This window comes from Vidua macroura, chromosome 7 (assembly GCF_024509145.1).
Source record: "Vidua macroura isolate BioBank_ID:100142 chromosome 7, ASM2450914v1, whole genome shotgun sequence".
Taxonomy (NCBI): Eukaryota; Metazoa; Chordata; class Aves; order Passeriformes; family Viduidae; genus Vidua; species Vidua macroura.
The window spans coordinates 21,004,230-21,026,121 of record NC_071577.1 but is presented as its reverse complement, the minus strand read 5'-3'; the positions used below and the strand labels follow the sequence as shown (position 1 = coordinate 21,026,121).

Sequence of the window (21,892 nt, the reverse complement as noted above, 5' to 3'; positions counted from 1 at the left end):
TACCTTTTTCTCAGAAGAGATACCTTTCCCAATTTTCATGTTTCTGGCCTAACTTCCCAATTGTATAATGAACATGATTTCCCAGTAGTGCATAGTAATTAATCTTAACACTGCATTATATACTAATTAAATTCAAAATCTATTGATATTGAGGAAACAAAAGATGCATCATATAAAAGATGTTTCTGTTTTTAATATTAACTAGTAGACTATGGGATTTCACTGTGCACCATATACAGAATTTAAATAGAGAAATATTCAGAGAACATGATACCATTGTTTTAATGAGTAGTTTACTTGACAGTTTCGATGGGCACAGTGTGCTGTAAGGTCAAACAAACTGTGTCAAAGATGCACAGTATGTCATTGGAAGCATTCAGTAGCTCTGAAGATCAGATCCTAGAGGAGCATTATATTTAAATTTCCTAGTGAGTTTTCAGAGCAGATAAATGTCTTGAATATTCAGATAATCTTATATTTTCATATGAATATCCATGATGTTTTTTTGGTGTGTCCTTAACAAAGAATGTGCTTATATTTCCCACTCCTTCAAAATAATTGCATTAAGGGATTAATATATCTAAAGGATGAATGTAGTGGGTGGAAAATAAATCTCTGAGTCTGTGCTAGAGCTTGTATATTCATTTCAGAGTATTTCATGCAGTCTTACTATGATTTTGACTTGTATCATTTTTCTTTATTCCTTCACCTTACAGCAAGCTGTAAAGGCCAGAACTTTACTGAATAAGCATTATCTATTATTATTTGACTTTGTCTTCCATATTCCAGCCTGACTTGTCTTGATGCAGGAGTGGTTAATTGAGATGCCTGGATAGAGGTCACAGTGTGTGACAAAGAAAATGTGTTTGTGGATATTTTTATGAATGAGTATTTATTTCATTAAGAAGGGAGATACAAATATAATTAATGTTTTGCTTTACCGCAGAAGTAACTGATTTTGTATCAACTGTGATAATACACAGAAGTGCTGACATCCAGGGAAGCAGTGGTTCAGTTGAGAAGCCTTTGAGACTTGATTAAATTAGTTGTCAACATCAATAATGCCTAGATTTCAGAAATGGGAAGGTCTGAGACTTTTATAAAAGTTCTGTAACCTTGTTTCATCTTAAATTAACACTTTAAAAAGACAGTTCTTGCCTTGAAATTTCAAAACCTGGTTTTGACACCATTTTTTAGCCTGTCTAGACTTAGGATCTTGATGACTGGGGAGAGTGATAGTCATAGTGAGGTCAGAGAAAATGTTCCATAATTTTTTCCATTTGTTTTCAGTTGCATCTTTACACCTAAATTTTTGTCACTGCATTCATTGGGAATCTTCACTGGCTTTAGTATGATTTTGACCAGACTGTGTATGCATGGAGCAGTTTCAGCAGCAGGTCCTGAGTGATGGAATATATACTGTAAAATTTTTAAACATTGTATGGAGAATTAACATACTCTGGATATACAAGCAAAGGGCTAGAAATCACAGTTCTTGACTTCTCCTGGATTTCCTGTTTGTTTACTGTTGTTGTAGAAACTTACTTTAGCCTAAAGTTAAACTAAACACTGTGAAGCTTTATAGATAGAACAATGAGATAACAATCATGTTCTTTATAATCATACTTCTACTTTTCTGGATAAAGCATTTATGATTTGGGGGGAAAAATTTCTTGCATAACATGCAAAAGAAAATATATCAACTACATAAAACAATGAGGGAGACTAAAGCTGAATCAGAGCATAGGGTAACTGTATTTCCAGCCTGTGTATGGTTTTAGAACTATTCTTCCACATACCTCTGGAAAAAGAAATAAACTTGTCCAGCCTGAGTAGATGTAAGTAGAACAAGGTTATTTTGACCAATGCTAAAAATCAGTGAAGAATTCCTCAACAATGAAGTTTCACATAAAATTCACTTCTGTAGTTTTTTTCTAATCTCAGTTACAGATGTGGTACAGATAGCTGAGCAATCTGCTGGGGCAGCAGAAAACCTCGTATTGATGGAAAGGTACTGTCCTGACAACAGCAGTGTTCTGTCCTGTGTGCTCTTCCCCAGAGAATTCAAGGTTTGTTGTACTGAGCTGATTACATACTCATACATTAGCATCAAACTGTACACTACAAGAGGTATGTAAGGAAATTGCTAAGGATCATATCTGAAAGAAATGGCCCGTGTCTTCTGACAACATATAAATCATAAAAAGCTGAGCCAGTTGGTTCTGTAATGCAGCAGCTGGAAGCCTGACTGGATCAGGCTGTGACCAGCCTCTCTTCAGCCAACCAGTTGGTTGGGTCTACAGCTAGCCAGGCTACAGACCTAACTAAAGAAAAGGGTGAACATGAAGCAGTAGAAAATTGCAGTATTGTTTATACAAGAACTTTTCTTTTTCCAAACCTTTAAAGTGTTTTTTATTTTTGTCAAGGTGCAGCATCAGGTAGTTGGCACTCACTGTACTTAGTGTGCCACTCCTATCCTTAGTCCTGTGTTTGGACAGAGATGCCCAACCTACGCCCTCCTGGCTGTGGCCAGATAGCAATCTAGTCCCTGCTCTGCCACTCTGTTTTCCAGAGCTACATGATCATCCCTTGACCTGTGCCCAGGAATCTCTTTATCATGTTGTAAGGCTATATTTTGCCTACTGTCTGTAAGTTTGGTCATGTCCCAGGACTATGAGAATTGCATAAGGTTTGCTTGTATGTCCTATGACCACATACTGTGCCCATGATAATTCAGAAAGGTCTGTGTTTCAGTGAACATACTCCCAGTCTAGTAGATGAATACACATTTAGTTCAATTTAGCTTGAAAATTGGGCATGTTGCTTAAAGCAGCAGTTAATACTCAAGGTTGTGTTAGAAAAATACCTTGGGCAGTCTTATTAACTAGTTTAATTAGTACCATAATTTGTTCTTCTTTAGTAGGTAAGGATAAAAGTTAAGACCTTTCTTACTGACATCATACATTCACAGATCTATAGTATGTATAGATACTGTGTATGTAGACATGTACAGAATACAATAGGCAGTTTGACCTTCATTTCGTCTCAGCTGCTGTCAGTGTCTCTGTTCCCTTCTGCTCTACAAGAAGCCTACTAAAATTAAAACAATACTTCAACATGGCAGTGGTGATGCTTACAATCAAAGTTTTATTTGTTGCTCTAGGCATGGTGCTGTGTATTTGCCAGTGTGTGCCTTCCTGATGTGGGAAGTGACCACTGAAGTGCTTGCAATGTATGCAATAGAAAGCATAACTGAACTTATACTCAGGTTCTCCAATCCCAGTCTAGCAATGTAAAGTTTTTAGTTACCTGTAAATATGATTGGTGTCTACTTCATGCTAAAAAGACTAAAGAAATCCTTAATCTAATGGAGAATCAGTATCAGAATTCCTCAGTTCACTATGGATTTTTCATTTCAAATAATCTGGGCCAGAAGCAAGCAGGAGAAAAAAATTTTCTCCTGAAGCAAATATTCGTAATTAGATTATTCCCAAGTGGGCTTCACTATTACTAAGCTTTTATGCTTTTATGCTGATTAGATTCTGTTTGGTAATATGTATCTGATTTTGGAAATACTATGTATTTGGTTTATTTTTAATAGAAAGTAAATTAATGGTCTTTTGAGAAGAAGCAGTAGTTGAGATCTATATGTATTGATAGTTGTGCTCTACAGACAGTATTTTTGTAAATACATTCGTGTGTAAAATGTGTAGTATATGAGAAAATTGGATTCTTAGCTTTTTTATTGCACAAGATTAGCTTAAATTACTTCCAATGACTCTCAATGACTCAAAAGAACAGTGTTTTGATAGACAGAATCAAATTAGTACCCAATAAAAAAAGTACATGTATTCATTTGTAGTTGAGCTAAAAGCTTAGCCTTACAGTAGCAGAAGATAAAAATGCATTATGGAGATAAGCAGTCAACTTCCTTTGGCCAGATAAAATGTACTGAAAGGAAAGACAGAGAAGAATCTGTGTATGTCAAAGACATTGTCTGGCTCTATACCTCTTCTAGAGTGTGAGTGCTTAGCTGTGATTAGAAGTAATGTCAATGAAATACGAATGCATTGTAGCATTTCTGACCATATTATACTGTATCTAAATGGTGTTTGAAGTAACCCCTTTCTATCTGAACTAGAAGCATGAAAGAAACTAATAAAATATATAATATTTGAGGGTAAGGAAAAAGCTTGTACTTGCCCTCTATATAATAGTAATATCCCTGGTGCAACATGTACAGTAAGGTGACAATTGTCATTAGGCTTTTTCTTGGTAAGTCATTTGCACTTCACAAACTGAATGTTGTTTCAAAGCTTAACATATTTCTTACCTGGCATGCTCTTACTTTGGGAGGAGTGATCTGTTGCAGGCATAACCAAAATGAGATTATAAATACAGTGCTGATATTGCTAATATTTGCTTGGTACTGCTTACAATACCCATCACCTAAGAATAAATGAAGCACAAACCATAGGTAACATCAGAACATCCAGCCAAAGTGTGTACTTTTCCTAATTAGTACATAAAGTCAACAGCCAGACAAATAATTAATTCAGCCAGATCATACAGTGAGTAACTACCAGTAAGACAAATGAGAAGCCAGGAATGCTGACTAGTCCTTTTTGAGATCTGGAGACCACTGCCAAAGTCCAGCTTGAAAAAAATCCACATTTCTTCTTTGTGTGTGATGTAAAGACTTTAGAACTTCTCCTGCTTGGCTTTACATAATAGAAGAGATGCAGTTCTTTGCTAATATGGTCTTTCTCACCTAGCTGAAATGAGGCTTTGGTGAAGAACATTTTTGCAGAGTTGTGAGATCTTCTAAACAGCTTCAAGACTAAGGGAAATTTGCTGAGCATTGACACTGAGCTTAGCCAGGGAGTGCATAGATTTTGTGCTGCTACTTCTTTTTCCCGTGAAAACTCTAAGACCATTTCACAAACTTTAATGTCTAAAACTTCTCAAATCATCAAAGCGAATGCTTTAACTTAATTCTTAATTTTATTGAACAGAGGAAAAAAGAGAAACATTAGGTCTGACTGACTCCTCCATTGTCACAATGAATCCCAGAGACCTTAGTCTCTCATCCAAGTGCATAGGTAGGAGCCTTAATTGTTCAGATGAGCAGTCCCATTGAAGTGCATGTGAGTGAAATTAAATATGTACATGTTTAAAAGATTAATCCTAACTTTAACCATTAACTTTCTTTCCCCTCCCTCAAAAAAAAAAAAAACAAAAACAAAAACAAACAAACAAAAAAAAAAAAAAAAAAAAAAAAAAAAACAAAACAAAAAAAAACCCAAACAAACAAAAACCCAAACCCAAAAACAAAACAAAACAAAAAACACCAAAAAAACCCAGAAAAACTAAATCCCCAAAACATAAGACAATTTTGAGAGGATTTTATATTACTTAGTTTGTTTATTTTGTGGACTTGGATTTAATGTAGGTAGCATTGCATTTGGTTTGCAGGCCTGTAATTTGTATTTCGTCTAAAATTTTGACTATATAATTGATGTGAAGCTGGATTTCTGAAAAGCACAGTGCAATCTTTCACCCTTTAACCAGTTTAACCTTTCAAGAAACCCATGGCAGTTCAAGCTACCCATGTTATTATCTATAAACATTTGTTCTTCAAATATTGATGCTTTTAACAAAGTGGATTAACATTTAATTATTTTTGATGTGTTAAGGTATAAATTACCTTGTAAATGAAACTGAAATGCAGGGATAGGTACCAAATTTTACTGACTGTGAACACCATGCTAACCCTGGGTGAAACATTTTTTATTATGTAGACTAATTTTCAAACCACATTAATTCTGTTCATTAGTTTTAATGGCTTAGACACGTTAAAGATTGGTAGTTCTTTTTCCTGAGCATGAGCTACACGAGATAAGTAATTCAGAAATTTTTATTGTAGTATCATTCTGTGTTTCAGCTGAAAAAGAAAATCCTAGTAGTATTTTTTCCATGGATTCAATGTAATGCTACAAATAATTACATAGGAATTCACTTGACACATGAAATAAGCACTGGTAAGAATCCATTCCTAGAAGGAAGTAACTACTGAACAAAGGCATGATAGGTAAAGCATTTCTTTTATTAAGCGGGCACTTAACACTTTGGTGGGGTTTTTTTTTGGTTGGTTGGTTTTTTGTTTTGTTTTGTTGTTTTTGGAGAAACCTAATGCCAGCAGTGAGCGTGGTGAACCTTAAGCAGCTATAGAACCATTCTAAATTTTATTTCACTATTATAGTTTTTTAAGTTGTTACAGAATGCAACAAAATTTTAGTAATTTTAAACAGTCTGATTCAAAGTCCTTTCTTCTCCCAACTCTCCTCTTTTATCATGTGTTATCAGTTCTTCAGTGCAAGGCTTTTAAGCTTTAGACTTGCTAATCTGAAATTTAGCCAAAAACAACCTTTCCAAGCTATTTTAGCCAAAAAAGGCCCAAAAGAGTAATTTCTAACATACAAAAGTAGCAAAATCGCAACTGGGAGAAAAATTATTTCACCATCTACTTGTTCATTAAAGTCCTCATTTTAACTTTGGAGAGATACATGTATTTACAGTATGTACCATGCATGTGCATCGATATTCAAGATTTCCCAAACAGTTGTGTTTCTCATACACAGTATAATATAACATACACAGTATAATAGCCTAAACCTTTTCCAAAATAGTGGGCATACCTTGTGTCCTGGACCATGATTTAAACTGTCAGGGAACATACAATGTTAAATCTGGAAATGACATGCCAGTTTTGCAGTATTGTGTCAATACCAGTGCCAGCAGCTAAGAAGATAAATGCTTCTTTAAATGAATTCGGAATGTTGGAATGACGAGTGCTGTGTTTGAGTGCTGGCCTCCAGATTATTTTCAGGGGTTTGGTATTATTCTTGTTCAGAGGAAAGTAAGAGCAAAAGTTCCTTTCAGTGTTACAGTGGACACTGGATTTGCTCCGCTCTCTTAGGGAATTATTATCAGCATTTGGGTTTCTTTACTGGCAATTTGGTGTTCTTGGTTTTCGTTTTTCCCATCGTGCCTCCTTACTAGTTATGTAATACACAGTTTAGCAAAACTCTGAAGACTGTTTAGAGTTACTGCCTTTCTGTAAAGCTAACAGCTAAATACTGGAGTTGATGCAAACAAGTCATTTAGCATCTGAAAGAAGTGTTAACACTTTATTTACATTTAAATTAAAATAGACACTTATTTATGTGTTCTGGTTCTGAAAGGTGTGTGGTACATCTGCAGAGGCCTATTGTTTATTCATGCTGTAAATCCTTTGAAATGTGTTAAAATGCTTCCCACTCATTATAAAAATCCTGCCACCCATGGATTAGGGCTTTGATGTCACCAATCCTGCTTCAAAGGGTTCTTTCAATGCTATTAATCACAGTTTAGCCTCTGAAGATATAGCCAGAGAAAACATTTGGACATCTTGTGCTAGACTTGCTAAAACTTTGAAATATACAGAGTGTCTTGCATATGCAAGTCCGATATCACTTCCTCTCTCTTCTCCTAGGCTTTATTTTGAAAAGCTATTTTGTGATGACTTTGGCTTTCTACAAGTACAGAAGAAAAAGTTTAGGACATGTCATACCTTACATTTCAAAAAAGGCACAAGTCTTTCGCTTGACACCACAGTGTATTTTTGCCAGGGAAATTGAGTCAGTCTTTAAAAACCTGGAGTTACAATAAGATTGAGAATTATATGTCAAAAGGTCAAAAAATGGTGCTGTCTTATCATTTTCTCATCTCTCTCGTTAGTTTGTGAGTTTAAAATACTGTCTTAACACTTGAGGATCCATGTGATTTCATAGAAACAAGATTGATTCTGTAGTCTTTTTGCTCTTTGAAATCTCAATGAGTCACAGAGAAATTGATTACTAGTGATTGAGCTGTATGCCTTTGTGCTGTCGTTGTTTTCATCAGCTCAGTAGCTAAGGTCAGTGACATACCACCTTATCACTGACTTTTTCCTCCCCTCTAAATCAACACTGCACTCTGTCATGCCTGTGCTGAATGCTCTGCAGGCACAATTGGTAATGAGAGGGGTGTGGAAGAAGTGTGGTGGTGTCTGCTATTTTTAGTACTATTGTACAAACTGATTTTACACAGTAAAAATTTTTCCCTTCTAAGCTTCTTGAATAGTTTTTGCAGTATGAATTTCTTTCTTTTGAACAGGTAATTTGGCACAAGCAAGAGCCAGAGTGACAGCAGCATCTCGGTCTCTGCCTCCGCAGCTCAGTGCTGGGCGTATCAAGGTCAGTAGTGTTCCCTTTGAGGACAGGCAGTTGTTTATAAGATACTACAGTGAGACTATGTACACAATACTTCGCTGATGTGGGTATAGAGCGAGGTTCTTACCAGATAAGAGTCTGCCTTTATTGCCAGTAACATGCACCTTGTCTTGGAGCATGGCTTCCAGTTTTAGTGATGAACCTATTGTAGAATTCAGTGAAGAATCAATCTACTACTGATTAATCTTTAAACCTTTGGAGTGGAATCTGTTACATCAGTATCAATAGTCCTCTTTATTTCAAAGGGGTCAAGGTTTTCCTCTGACAATTTTGACCTAGAAAGAGGTCTTGGTTGGTAAAATTTGAATATGTATTTAACAGTATGAAAGGCAAAATAATTGTTAAAAAAATCCATTTCTTTTTTATTCAATGTGGAAGTGAAAAACCAGGAGATGTTTGTGACTGGTAGGTAACTGGAAAAAATTACTCAGCCAAACCACTATTCTGTAAAAAGAACTGTAGAATTTAAATGCTGCTGAATTTTGCCATGAAAGTATGTAGTATAACTGCAAAAAGATGGAATAATTTTATGGCAATTAGTAGGATTACAACTGAGTACACTTAATTTGTGAGGAAACATGTTGTCCCTTGAAGCTGATGGTATGTATCTTCCCTGCTTCCTAAGTGGTACATGTTAGAGTTAGCTTAGTTAAGGTTTGGGGTGGGGGTTTGGTTTTTTTTCAAAGCAAACAGTAATAAATTCTTAAAACAAGAGTGGTAACAGCAACTGTTCAAAAGTCTACAAAATTTTATGTTTTGGGGTTTCTGTTTTTTCTTGTTATCTTCTAGTATTGGGAGCTCATGCTCAAACATCAGTGTGGTGATTTATGTCATCCAGATGTCTATGTCCTTCACTGTACCTGCAAATACAGATGTGGATTTCAGACTATTATTTCCTGTCTGGTGTAAATACTTTGAGTGCTGAAGGGTGGCCTTTCCAATTTTCTTGTGTTACATGCACATTGTCTTCTACATCCAGCTATATTCAGCACAAGCTTTCTAAGCACGCATTTTATTGATACAGCAGGATTGTAATAGAGCAGTTCACTTCCAGAGCTTTACTAAACACAATCAGTTAAATAAGTACTGTCTAGGTGGGCATAACTCATCCTTCAAACTTTTTAAAAGGAGCTAAAAGAAAAGACATGCAGAAGGGCAACACTATTCAGAAAATGTTAAATACTTTTTAGATTAAAAATACCTATTAGAATTTTGTAAAAAACCTAATTAATACAACTTCAGGAAACATATTTTAAATTATTATTTTAAAATTAGTTTTTAAAAATCCAAATATAATAATTTTGTTTGGAATTTGGAAGTTTTTTATCATTATTTAATTTAGGAAGGTTTTTTGCTTTACATATTTTTTGGTTTTGTAGTATTTTGTACCATGCTAGCAGCAGGTGTGGTCAATATGTGGAAAGTCATCATTTCGAGTGACTTCATAAGGTGACATGGTGTCATAAATAATTCTTTTAATATTGTTTCAAAACTATTAGAAGGAATCTTTTTAGTGATGAAACAGTTTGACTTCTGTAGGTCAGGCTGTTTTCCATTACAGTTGTAATTATATGAATTCATACTGTAGGTCACAATGGCTGTCATGTAAAAATGTGACTTAATAGTTGAAATATCTTCATTTTTGTTTAAAAAGAGAAGCTAATGATTTAAAATATGAAGTACCATGACATTCTTATTCTTATATCATGACATTCTTTTTATGTTCTGTCACTTTCTAACAAGCCAGTTGTAAGAAGGCTTATTGTCTGTTGTACATGAGGTTGTTGCCCTACCATAAAATTGTGTGGCTTCATAGACAAGCAGTGTTGTACATTAATGAGAGACAAAACTTCTTTAAAAGTCTTACAAGAAAATCCCCTCAGCTTCAGGGTCTATCACAATTTTTCTAAAGAAAACTTCAAATGTTCCTTGTCAAAAAGATTTGGAAATGGATTCTAGTTCTTACATACTGCACAGATCTGAATTTACAACTTCATTCATAGGAAGAGAAATCTAACAATACTGCTTTCAGCCTAATTTTCTGAGAAAAATTGTTTTACATCTCCTCTGTGACTGTTTCTGACCATCTATCTTTCTGTGCATTTGTTCCCTTTGCTGCCCCAAAAGAACCTGAAACCAAAACACAACTCTTTTGAGCCCAGCAGCCTGTTGTAAACGATATTTGATAGAGTGGCAGTCACAAGATAGTAAGATTCTACAGTTCTGGTGAAAATAAGCACCTGTGAAAAGGAGATGATACTGCCCTGTATTGACCGGCAGATATATGAGATATGAATATAAGAGGTTGTGAGTGGTCAATCTTCAACAACATCACTGAGTCTCTGCTTTTCTAGACATAAAAGAATCCTATTTAGAACCTCATATTCATTGGCATTTGGGCTCAGATGAGTCCTCAAACTATTTGCTCTTGTTCTTTATTTGATCTTATTTATAATTAAATTGTGTGTCTTTTAACATTAAATATTACCAGTTTTTCTGAACTTACTGTCAGTGCTCACTGTTATGGCTTTTGTCTTCTACCTGACATTTACTAGAGATTTAGATAACAATCCTCAGAAACTAGATGTCTTTCCAAGATAATCTTGAAACATTCCCATATCCTTCCCCATGGGCATGCCTGCTGTTTTGATTAGTTCATTGATACTTACTTTGTCACATAACCTCTTAAGATACTTTATTGTTACCTGTGCAGATAAGGCTTTTTTCCTGGAATATATTACAGAGTGTTCTGTTAACAAACCACATCTCTCTTTTTTAATTCTTTTTTCTTTTTTTTTTTTTTTTTTAATGTATACCAATGCATGTATGCCACTCTGGGCCAGAACATCACAGATTACAAAAATATATTGAATTTTTTATGGTCATCCTTATTGAACTCTGTCTTCATTTGTACCATATGTGTTCTGAATCTTGACCTTACTAGATTTCTTTTGATTTCTTCCCCAACACAAAATCCATTTTTTATCTATTATTACTTAGCACTTCATTTCCTTTATATTTTGCATGCAGTCTCCTAAATACCTCCTGAAGGTAAGAGTCTCAGTTACTTTATTGAGAAGTGTAATCTTTCAGCAATTATTTTAGTGTCCAGAAGCATGTTCTTAAGTCAGTGAGTGTTAGACATGATTGTATGGAGCAGAGTCCGGGAAGTGTAGCACAGGTGCTGACAAGAGCATTATCCGGTTTATACAAATGCCACCTGGTCAGAGCAGATGGTACACTGCCACAAAGTAAGTGAATGCTAAAATGCTGTTAATGCTCCATGCAAACAGGATGCTGGTTAATTTTCTTTAATTTTGTTGAGCTGTAATGTAGCAACACAATCTGCTTATTATGGATAACCACAGTTACTCTCATTCATAAATTCTGGTTTCATTTTGATAAGAACAGCTGTACTAACAATATAACTAAAATCTATAAGGAGCAGTATGTTCACTGTCCATGTATTTCCTCTAAAAATAGCTCTTCTGCAATGCTGAAAAAGTGGTATGCTGTGGCAGTTCAGAAGGATAAGATTGCTGAGATTCTTGGCATCAAAATGGCAATATAAAGTAATTAATAGTAGCCATAGTAGGAAAGGGAACAGACTTACATGTTCTGAGACTACCTACTTTGTTTACCACTCATTATCCTACAATATTTTTCCATACATGAGCAAAATGACACAGTTGAATTTACTTCTCAGCTATTACAAATATGATAACTCTTCTTATAGATACAAGTCCTGTTGGAGTTCATTGTTGTGGCAATAAAAGGAATACTTTTTAAAAATCACTTCCTAAAGTATTGCACCTTGACAGCTGTTTCACTGACTATTATACTATCATAAATCTAGAGTGCTCTTACACTATGAAAAAAAAAATTCAGAATGCTTAGAGACCTCTCCAAAATCAGTGTGTGTCCTGCATCTGTTAGAAGCTGGCCTTGCTATCTCTGATAAAGTATTCTGAAGTACTCACACCTGAAGGAATGGCTATAACAAAAACTGAACCCAGCTTTCATAGGCAAGGTGGGGTGGGTCTGCAGTGTTTCTGGAACAGTCCTAATGTCAGAGTTTTGTCTTCCAGGTTGACACAATGGAGGTTATGCGGCATCCTGAGGAAACAACAAACATGAAGCGGCAAACTATGGCTTCCTATTTTAGGGTACAAAAATTAAAATGAAAACAAGCATTTTGATATTAAGGCCGATAGATATATGTAAAATATTTGTGGGTTAGTAAGATCAAAGAGCAATATCAGAGAATTTTTTTATTCTGTTACAAAGCCTCTGTAGATTTATAAATTTTTTTTTTCTTTTTTCTCTTTGTTTCGTCATACTTGTATTTTTGTTATTTCATTGAGTACATTGATAACAGAATCTAGAGCCTAGACTATTTTCTGTCTAAAATGCTAGAGGTCTAGAACAGGTCTCGTTATAAACAGAACACCAATTTTGTGCAAATAAAATAGATGCTGTCACTAAAGTCTTCATATTTTTTCACAAGCTGAGGCATACATACCTTTAAAGATTAAGATTTTTCATTTATGCTAATAAGTAAAAAACAATGCATCTTTTGGAAGTGCTGTTGTAAATCACAGAGGTTACCATTTTATCAGCAGTAATCCTGTCTGAGGTAATACACATTTTGCTCAAAAATGTTGGAACTGGAAGCTTAGGAGTCAAGAAAGTGCTAGTCCAAGAGTCTTGGTTACTGTTTTTTTCTTGCAGTTATTGCAAAGTGGAAAAGTTTTCAGCAGTTGGCTCTTGGGCTGCACTTGTGCCATGCAGAATAGGGAAGTTCACAGAGTTGTGCTAACCAATGTGAGTCAAAGCTTCAAGCTGTGTAGGAATACCTGATCAATTTGTTTTGTAGAATAGTGTAAGGAAGGGTGTAGAGGAAGCTAGTGTATACTGAGATGTTGCCCGAGTGTGGAGAGTGCAAGGACACTGATATTCAAACTTGTCATACAGCTGTGCACTTAGAGTGGTCTTACACAGAGCCACACAAATGCCAGCTCTGTAGGAACTGTAAAAAGAAAAAAAAAAAGTGTAATGGGGGAGTGACTGTGGAAGTAGACCGTAATACATGTGCAACCTGCAGCAAGGTGACGACAATCAGCTTGGAATTGTATGTGATTTTGAGACACATATGGTTGTATGAGATTGAACGTAGTTGACAACACATACTTACTGTACAACAGCTTAATGAGGTGAGTATGGAACAGGAGTATCAATATTCAGAGGAGTCAATGGAAAAAAAATGTATGCTCTGATCAAACGTTTTTCATTTTAGTTTAAAATGAGACGGAGTAAATTGCTTTGTATGTCTAGGGTGGATAGAAAAAGAAGTAATAGACCTACATTTCAGTGGCAAGATTTATGTTAGATGCTAAGAACTTCATGAGTAGTCATGATAATATAGCAGTTGAACAGATTTCTAGGGAGACAGTGCAGTTTATATTCTCAGTGATTCTGAAAAATTAATGTAACAGAGATGTACCTGAAATGTTAAAGATACATCTAGTGTTCTCTGTGGACAGAACACTGAACTGATGACTTCTTGCAACCCTTTCCTGGGTTCAAAAATTCATTTGCTGTGAATTTCAATGATTGTTTCATGGTAAAGCTTGTCTTTCTGTTGGGAATATTTGATCAATCAAATGTGTCTACAGTAGAATTATAGTTAGGACAATTTTCAACTTTTTTTTTTTTAAATGGACATTCTTCAACTATGGAAATGTGATATAAGGAGAAGAGAAAGGTGTAAGAAGTAAGAAATCAGATTTAGAATATTTAAATTTTTTTTACAACTGAAAATTTTTAATAGGTTCCATGTTTCAGCTGAAATCTTAAAAATTTATAAAAAGGCAATGGAGATTAACATTACAGGTTAAAATATAATCAAGCATTACAAACTGTTTACAAATATTAATTTCCTGCTTATTTCGTTCCATTGCAGTTTTTTGTCAAGTATGTGCATTTTCTTTATTTTCTTCACTAGTATTCCCTCATGGATCTTTTATCTAAAATGGTTGTTGGACAGCCTCACTTTATCCGCTGCATTAAACCTAACGACGATCGAGAAGCACTGATGTTTTCTCATGAGAGAGTTCTGCTGCAGCTACGATACACTGGAATTCTGGAAACTGTCAAGATACGTCAAAAAGGGTATTCTCATCGCATCCTCTTTGAGGAGTTTGTAAAAAGGTAAGACTTGTATAATAAGGCCGTTTTTCTAATATTCTATTCAGTAAGATATATTCTATGTTTAAGTACAGAAGGTTGTACAGATGTTGTTCGTAGGTGTGTGGTCTGAATGTCTAATGAGGACAGACTTTCAGAGATAAAGACTACAAGAGATATCTGATCTCTAATGGGAAACAGTCAGTGTGAAACCCACAGTGAACACAAGTAGCAAGCCTGTCCCCATGGTTCTCTCTGTAGAGGCAACAAGTGAAAATTATGCATCCTGCTCAGCTAATTCAAGGATTTTGGAAGGTCAGTGACCTTCAGCCATCATATGAAGAATGTGCACATGTTTAAGAATGAACTGATATAAAAGGTTCAGATTTAGCTGTGCAGAGTCATTTATCTTAGAGATATCATGACTTATAATCAGATCTCTATTCACCCTAGCCCTTCTCATAGCTGCCATTACAGGCCTTAATACATATTCTCAATCTCAAAAAGTTACAAATTTTATTCAGGAAATGTGGTTGTCTTTATGATGGCAATATACCTTCATGATAAGTATGGTTTCCTTTATATTTTAAATGTGTCTTTATATAGTATTTACTGGTTTTCAGTGTGTAGGACTGGCAATTTAACAATGAGCAGAAGCACTACTATTAACCATTTAGGCAGCAGTAGGAACAAGTAGTGAATGGTTAGATCAACCATGCTGTGATATTTTTTGAACTGGAGCTTGCTTATCCAGACAATATAGAATTAATGAATCTACTGAAAGCAAGTCATTAGTCTTACTTCAGTGCCTGATAAAGTTAGGAAGAAGATTATTCTGGGAGGTATTGAAAAACACCTGAAAGACAAGGCAGTCATTGGCCACAGCCAGCACAGCTTCGTGAGAGGAAAGTCTTGCTTATCAAACTTGATTTTATTTTATGACAAAGTAACTCACCTAGCTGACCAAGTGTCATGGTTTGACACTGGCGCAATGCCAGCGCCCCTATGAAAATACACTTTCTTAAATAAATGCTGTGAGATGTTATCAGGAACAGAGCAGAGCAGGCCCAAGCTTAATAACAAAGGAAAAAAACTTTATTAAACTACTACTACAGAAGACACACACACTAAATCAAGGATGAAGACCCTCTAAAACACCTCTCCTCCTTCTAATTTCTAAAACAACTACTATGAAACATTACCCGGGATTCCTGATCAAATTACCACCCTTCAGATAATCAATACTCAAGCTATCAAGGGAGAGAGAAGTCTCTCTTGCGCCATAGACCCCCCCCACCCAGGAAACACAGTTGCCACCTCTTGTGTTTTCATGTCGCACATGGCAACCACCCGGAGAAAATCTGCTTGTGTGACACTCTCCTTTCCATGTCACAGTGCTCTCACCACTGTGCATGGACAGACTGTTTATAGGGTTTTTTTTTCAAGGATGCTTTGTAAAGGACTAAAGAAAAACAACAGTTTAGTTTCTCATTTTGGGACCACAGTCCCCCCCATTTACCCCTGGGGCTGAGGGTCTAAGAACAGAGATCTTCTTCTTCTCTTCTTCTTCTCTTCTTCTTCTCTTCTTCTTCTCTGAAGACAGAGGGCATCACCACATCCTCCTTAACTTTTCTCTGTTCACTCTACTCCTGTCACTCTCAGCTGCTGAAGCAGGTCTCTTGGCTTACCACTGCATCCCCCTAAAATGCAGCCTCTATTGCAGGAGAATTTGGTTCAGTCTATGGCTTAACAAGAAAAGTCTAGCCAAAAGCTACTCCATCATCTCCTCTCACTTAAAAATTTCTTCTTTTAACATCTCAGGTCCCGGACTGTCTCTCTTCTACTACAAATTGAGGAGGAGTAATATTTTACAAAGCTCTCATTTCCCAGGAAAGGGTTAAAAGTTCAGACTCCCTGGACGGCTGAAATCTCTGCTCAGGCATTCTCGACTCCCACACTGGGCATCATCCCTCTCCTTTCTCTTCTGCCGGCAAATTTCCAGGTGCTGTCAGGCTCTCTGTCTCTTTCTCTCTGAAGGTGGGGGAACAAAGGCATCTCCGCTTCTTTCCACCCTTCCGTCCGCAGGAGCTGGCTCGGTTCCAGACCCTCAGCCCCCTCGGCCTACCTGGACAAGGCCGCGTGGCTTCCCCTCCCCCACCCAGCCTGAGGCTGGGCAGGGGAGCGTCTGCACTCTCTGATGACCGGAACCAAAGAGAGTGTTCCCCTGGGAGTCCTTGCTTTTAACCCCCTCTGTTCTCAGAGGTGTGTCCATACTTTCAGTGGTCACTCCAGGTGCCAATATCCAAACCTGACCACTGATTGGTTTGACCCAACTTCCTGAAAAAAAATTCACTTCCATGTCAAACCACGACACCAAGGAAAACCAGTTGATGTCATCTTCTTGGATTTCAGTAAAGCTGTTGATACTGTCTCTCACAAGATCCTTCAGGACAAAATGTCCAGTACACAGCTGGATAAACATTCATTGCAAGTCATTGCAATGGGGGAGCAACTGGCTCACAGTTTGGGCACAAAAGGGTTATAGTGAATGGAGTGACATCAGTCTGGTGTCCAGTACCTGTGGGGTTCCACAGGATTCCATCCTCAGCTGTGGGCTCCTCAGCGTCCTCAAAAATGGCTTGGATACAGGCTGGAAGTGATACTAAGCAAGTTCACAGATGATGCAAAACTGGGAGGAGCTGTTGACTCCTTGAAGTCAGAAAGGGACAGCAGAGAGACCTCAACAAATTAGGGGGCTGGGCAACACCAACCATATAAAGTTTAGCAAGGGAAAGTGCCAGGTTCTGCACCTGGGATTGGGCAACCCTGGATGTATGGACAGACTGGGGAATGAGGTGCTGGAGAGCAGTGCCGCAGAGAGGGACCTGGGGCTCCTGGTCACCTGGTCACTGCTGAGTTGAATGTGAGTCAGCAGTGCCCTGGCAGCCAGGAGGGCCAAGCATATCCTGGGGGCATCAGGCACAGCATCACCAACCGGGCAAGGGAGGGATTGTCCCGCTCTGCTCTGCTCTGGGGTGGCCTCACCTTGAATATTACATGCAGTTTTGGCCACCACAATATAAGCCATTAAAACTATACAGAAGCGTCCAAAAAACACAACAAAAATGGTGAAGGGCCTTGAAGGGGAGCTGTATGAGGAGCAGCTGATGTCACTTGGTCTTTTGTGACCTTACTAATTTTAGTAAGGTCACACCATTCTAGAGCACATTTAACAGATTAATTTTTGTGATCATTAATATATCTTTGCAGTATCCTGAAGTGGCTGAAAGCAGAATTATTAACCTCAATTTTTATTCAATTTACATGTAAGTGAACTAAGATTAACTCCATAGGAATTAGTGTAAATTGAGAGGAAATTAAGCTTTCTCTTATCAGGAGATTCTTTTCATTCAAAAATGCACTGAATTTGAGTACAACCTTGAAAACGAATGGTAATAAAACCAGCATTGACTGTAGCTTTCCATTCCTGCAGATAAGAGCAAATTGTGTTTAACATGTTGTCAATTACTCCCCAAATTTTTAGTCCAACTTGATGTAATTTGTTAAGGGAAGAAAGTCAACACAGAAAGGGGAGGGGAGTAGATTTAGCAATTTCCACAACAGCAAAAAAGACTTCTGAGTTCAGAATATAAGCGAGGGCGGGAGAGGAGATGTTCTTGCTCCTTTGTTCGGCTCATGCTTTATTTTAAAACAAATTCTATTCTCTTTTGCTCTTGCAAATAAAATCAAACAATACTTTATAAAGCTATCAGTGGAACAAGAAACATTTTTCCTCAACTTACAGCTATAACTAGTCAAGTGTTTTTAGGAACTAAGTAGTTGAATACATAAAAATGTTTGAGAAAACAGGTCAAATGCTAAACAGATTGGCACTTCTTTGTTCATAATCAAAAAGACATTAGGCAAGTATGAAGAAGACTTTCAAAATGTCAGTAAATGTAAGGATATCAAAGATTTTTTTAAGCCAGCAAGTTAATTGGTATTTTGATCCTTTTGAGCAACTGAACAACAAAATGGATGAGCCAGCATTTTTTCTCCCTTGATGTTATTAAACAAATAGGTGTGCTTCTTATCTGCCTGTTCAATAATGCTGTTTTGTAAACTCTTAGCAGGAAATATGAGGACAAAACAATCAAAGGAAGGGAACAGACCCATTCAGAGTTTATCAGGTGGGAGGTAAACAAAAGATAAAGCTCCATCTAATGTTACTCTTTACTGTCTTCTGTTTTCATGTAGAGCAGATTATATGCAAACCTGGTTGTAGTTTATTGGGTTAAAAAACAGATGGTGAGGAGAGGGCTTAATTGTAACTCATTCACACAATGTTTCTTCAGCCAAGTATATTACCATCTGTTTTATGTATATAAATATACATATTCTTTTACTTAAAATGGGAAAAATGTAATCTGCAGTCCCTGTAAACACTGTCAAGTGTATCCCTGTCAAGTCTTAGACACTTTGTCTCCCTTGGCCCTGTCTTGCACCCCATGACATCATGCATCTGTCTTATGTTTGCTGTGAAGCAACATGGCCCATCTTTCAGGCTGGAATCTCAGATTTTAGGAATGGATTATTGAGTTGATCAGTCAACCAGGTGTGCCTGAAATGTGAAGTCATGTGGTGATCATGCACTGCATAGCAGTTTAAGGGAGTTGTGCTTTCTCATGAGGACCTGCACTGAAGGTCCCACTGGAAGGAACACTCCTTTCTGAGTGCCCCTGGAGCTTCACATGACATGATCTGGTGTGCAGGTGTGTCGTCACCACATATCCTCCAGCTGGATCCTCCTTTTATGTTGCATATCCTGTGCAGAGGGTTGAAAAATAAGGGACTCGGTAGGCTAATGATACTAAATGCTGTCATACTTGTATTGCTTCATCAGCTCATAGGAATGTGTTGAGAACTTTTGCACAAGTTTCATTTAAGGATTGTCTTTTTTCTTTCCTGCCGGTTTATGTTAGACATTAAAGTTTTTGTACTGCATTAAGATGCAGGATAAACTTTTACTATGAGCATACCTATTCCACAGTAGTCAGATGATGTTACTCTGATCATACAATCATGGCAATACCAGTGCTATTACTGCAACAGTGATCCCAGTGAGGCTGGTTCTGCTTTTTAATCTTTCAGGACAAATTTGCATAAGGTCACTGTTAGTACACATGGTATACACAGTTTCTAAACCACCAGTGTTAATGTTTCTCATGACCACATAAAGTCTCATTGGCCTTAATAAGTCACATTTTGCATGGAGTGGAGCTAGGAATTAAAACTGGTCAAACATTACATCCTGTAAAACATGTAACCTCAGTAAGTGCTTTCGTCTAACACCAAAAAATCAATACACTTGCTTATTATGCAAAATCAGGGAAGCACTGAATCAAATTAGAAGTCAACAGACTTGCTACAGAGAAAAAAATGCTTTCTTTTTAAATGATGCATTTTTAATACAAGCCTACTTTTAACAGTAAACCTGCACTATATCAAAATTCATATGTGATTACTGTAAACAAAATCTGAACATTGCCTGGTATCTTGATTTTACTATTATCCATGGAAAGTGGCTTTAAGATTTCACCAGATCTATAGAATGTTCCCATACACTTTAAATACGGTGAATTACTGTAGCTTTCATATACACTTCCTAGACGTTTCCCATTCACAAAACACGGTAAGTGGTTGCAGGATGGAGATGATATGAAAACATTAGGAGTAGAAAGTCTGCTAGCTGCTTATGAATAGTATATGCACATTGCACCAAATTAGGCTTTTCTTAGAGTATTTCTGTGATTCTGTATTTGTCAGATGATTTACAATGTAAGTGCTAGGTATCTGTTATGGAATTTCAAAAGTTACTTAGATGTTGTATCATTTTTATTTGTTTTTTTTTTATTTATACTTTTAATATGGAGTAAAATGTAATTATTTTTGTGAATTCAGATTTGAAAGTTTCAGAAAGAGGTGAGATACAACCAATACAAGTAAAAAAATTTTGGAAGTAATTTTACAGCTCTTGTAGTTGTAAAAAAAAAAAATCTAATTTTTTTTTAAGTTTCCAGTTCCAGAGCTGAGATGGAACAAATAGTTTTGTTCTCAACAAATAATAATGTTGAGAATCTTTCTACTGTTGTGATCTGGCTAGAAAGGGGTTTTGCACCTCATGCTTTTCACATATCATTATTCATTATCAACCTCAGGCCATTACATTTTAGTACCAAGATTTGTTTTAAAGAGAAAAAGGGTTAATCATTACTGTTTTGAGTTAATTATGTAGAATTGATGCAGCCTTTAAGTCTGGAATGTGAAGAGAACTTCAGTAAGACACACTAGTATAGTAGTTAATGGTGCTGTTTAAATGCATTTTATGGAACAGTTCCACAGTTTAGACTTGAGGGAGGGGTGGGAAATGGAACCATTTGTTTAGAGTCAGTTTATTTAATCTGAAACCACCAACACTAAAATGCCTGGTCCCTAAACAGATAATTAATGCATAGCATCTTTCTGAAGTTTTCCATATCTTAGCATACTTGGGTGTCTTTAGCATTTTACCTTACTTCTGCACATCCTAGCTTTGCATTCTGAGGTTAAATTCAAGATTTAAAAAATGTTGGTTTATTTCTAATGACTAGCAAGTACAGTTAATCCCATTTTAATGTAAGTTTTTTCTGAAATAGTGTTCACATCCATGAAGAATTGTATGTGTTGCCTAGTAAAAAACACTAGTTAAGATATGCAGAATTCCAGAGTTTCATCAGGTTTGAGAAATCAGTTCTTCTGAGGGGAAATTACTTTCCTCTTACTTAGTCTTACTGCTACTGAGAATGCGATTAGTCAAGTACTTTTAGGAAACATGTAGCTGAGTGTGTGCCAGGTGTAGGAAATTTTCAAGCAGGATGTATAACCCAGGAAAAGGATATATTTTTGCACAAATATGTGCATGTTTATGAAATAGCACATGAAGCATCATAAAATATCTATTTTAAAATAACAATAAAAGTATTGGTTTAATGTAAAACACTGAAATATTCCTGGCTACCATATTTTGTGCTGAACTAACAAGTGCAAATATGGAAATAAAAAGGTAGAGTTGTGAAATTTTCATCTCATCTGAAAGCAAATGTGATTCCTAGCCCTACTTTTCAGAAAATAAGTTTTTGGTTACTTGGTGATAGTTGCAAGTAGAGGTCACTCTGTGATCTCTGCACAGTAGATTTACATAAGTATGACAGAGATGAAATTAGACCAGAACAGTTGTGTATATCCCAAAGCTTTTTTTCAGGCGTATTCTCTGCCATTTCACCATGTACAATATTTGCATGCTTTTGCCAGATACATGAGGGTGAAACATTTTACCTTCCTCCAAAATTTTCCAT

At 36.4% G+C, this 21,892-nt stretch overlaps 1 protein-coding gene across 10 annotated transcripts in view; it reads left to right on the top strand.

Annotated features, from left to right (window-relative positions):
• MYO3B (myosin IIIB) overlaps window positions 1–21,892 on the top strand; it is a 226,599-nt gene that overhangs the window by 102,990 nt on the left and 101,717 nt on the right. For all 10 annotated transcript variants that reach the window (XM_053981864.1, XM_053981863.1, XM_053981862.1 and 7 more), the window contains 3 exons: window positions 8,197–8,276; window positions 12,401–12,478; window positions 14,317–14,522. In XM_053981864.1, the coding sequence (XP_053837839.1) occupies window positions 8,197–8,276; window positions 12,401–12,478; window positions 14,317–14,522 (364 nt within the window). The remainder of the gene's footprint in view (window positions 1–8,196; window positions 8,277–12,400; window positions 12,479–14,316; window positions 14,523–21,892) is intronic.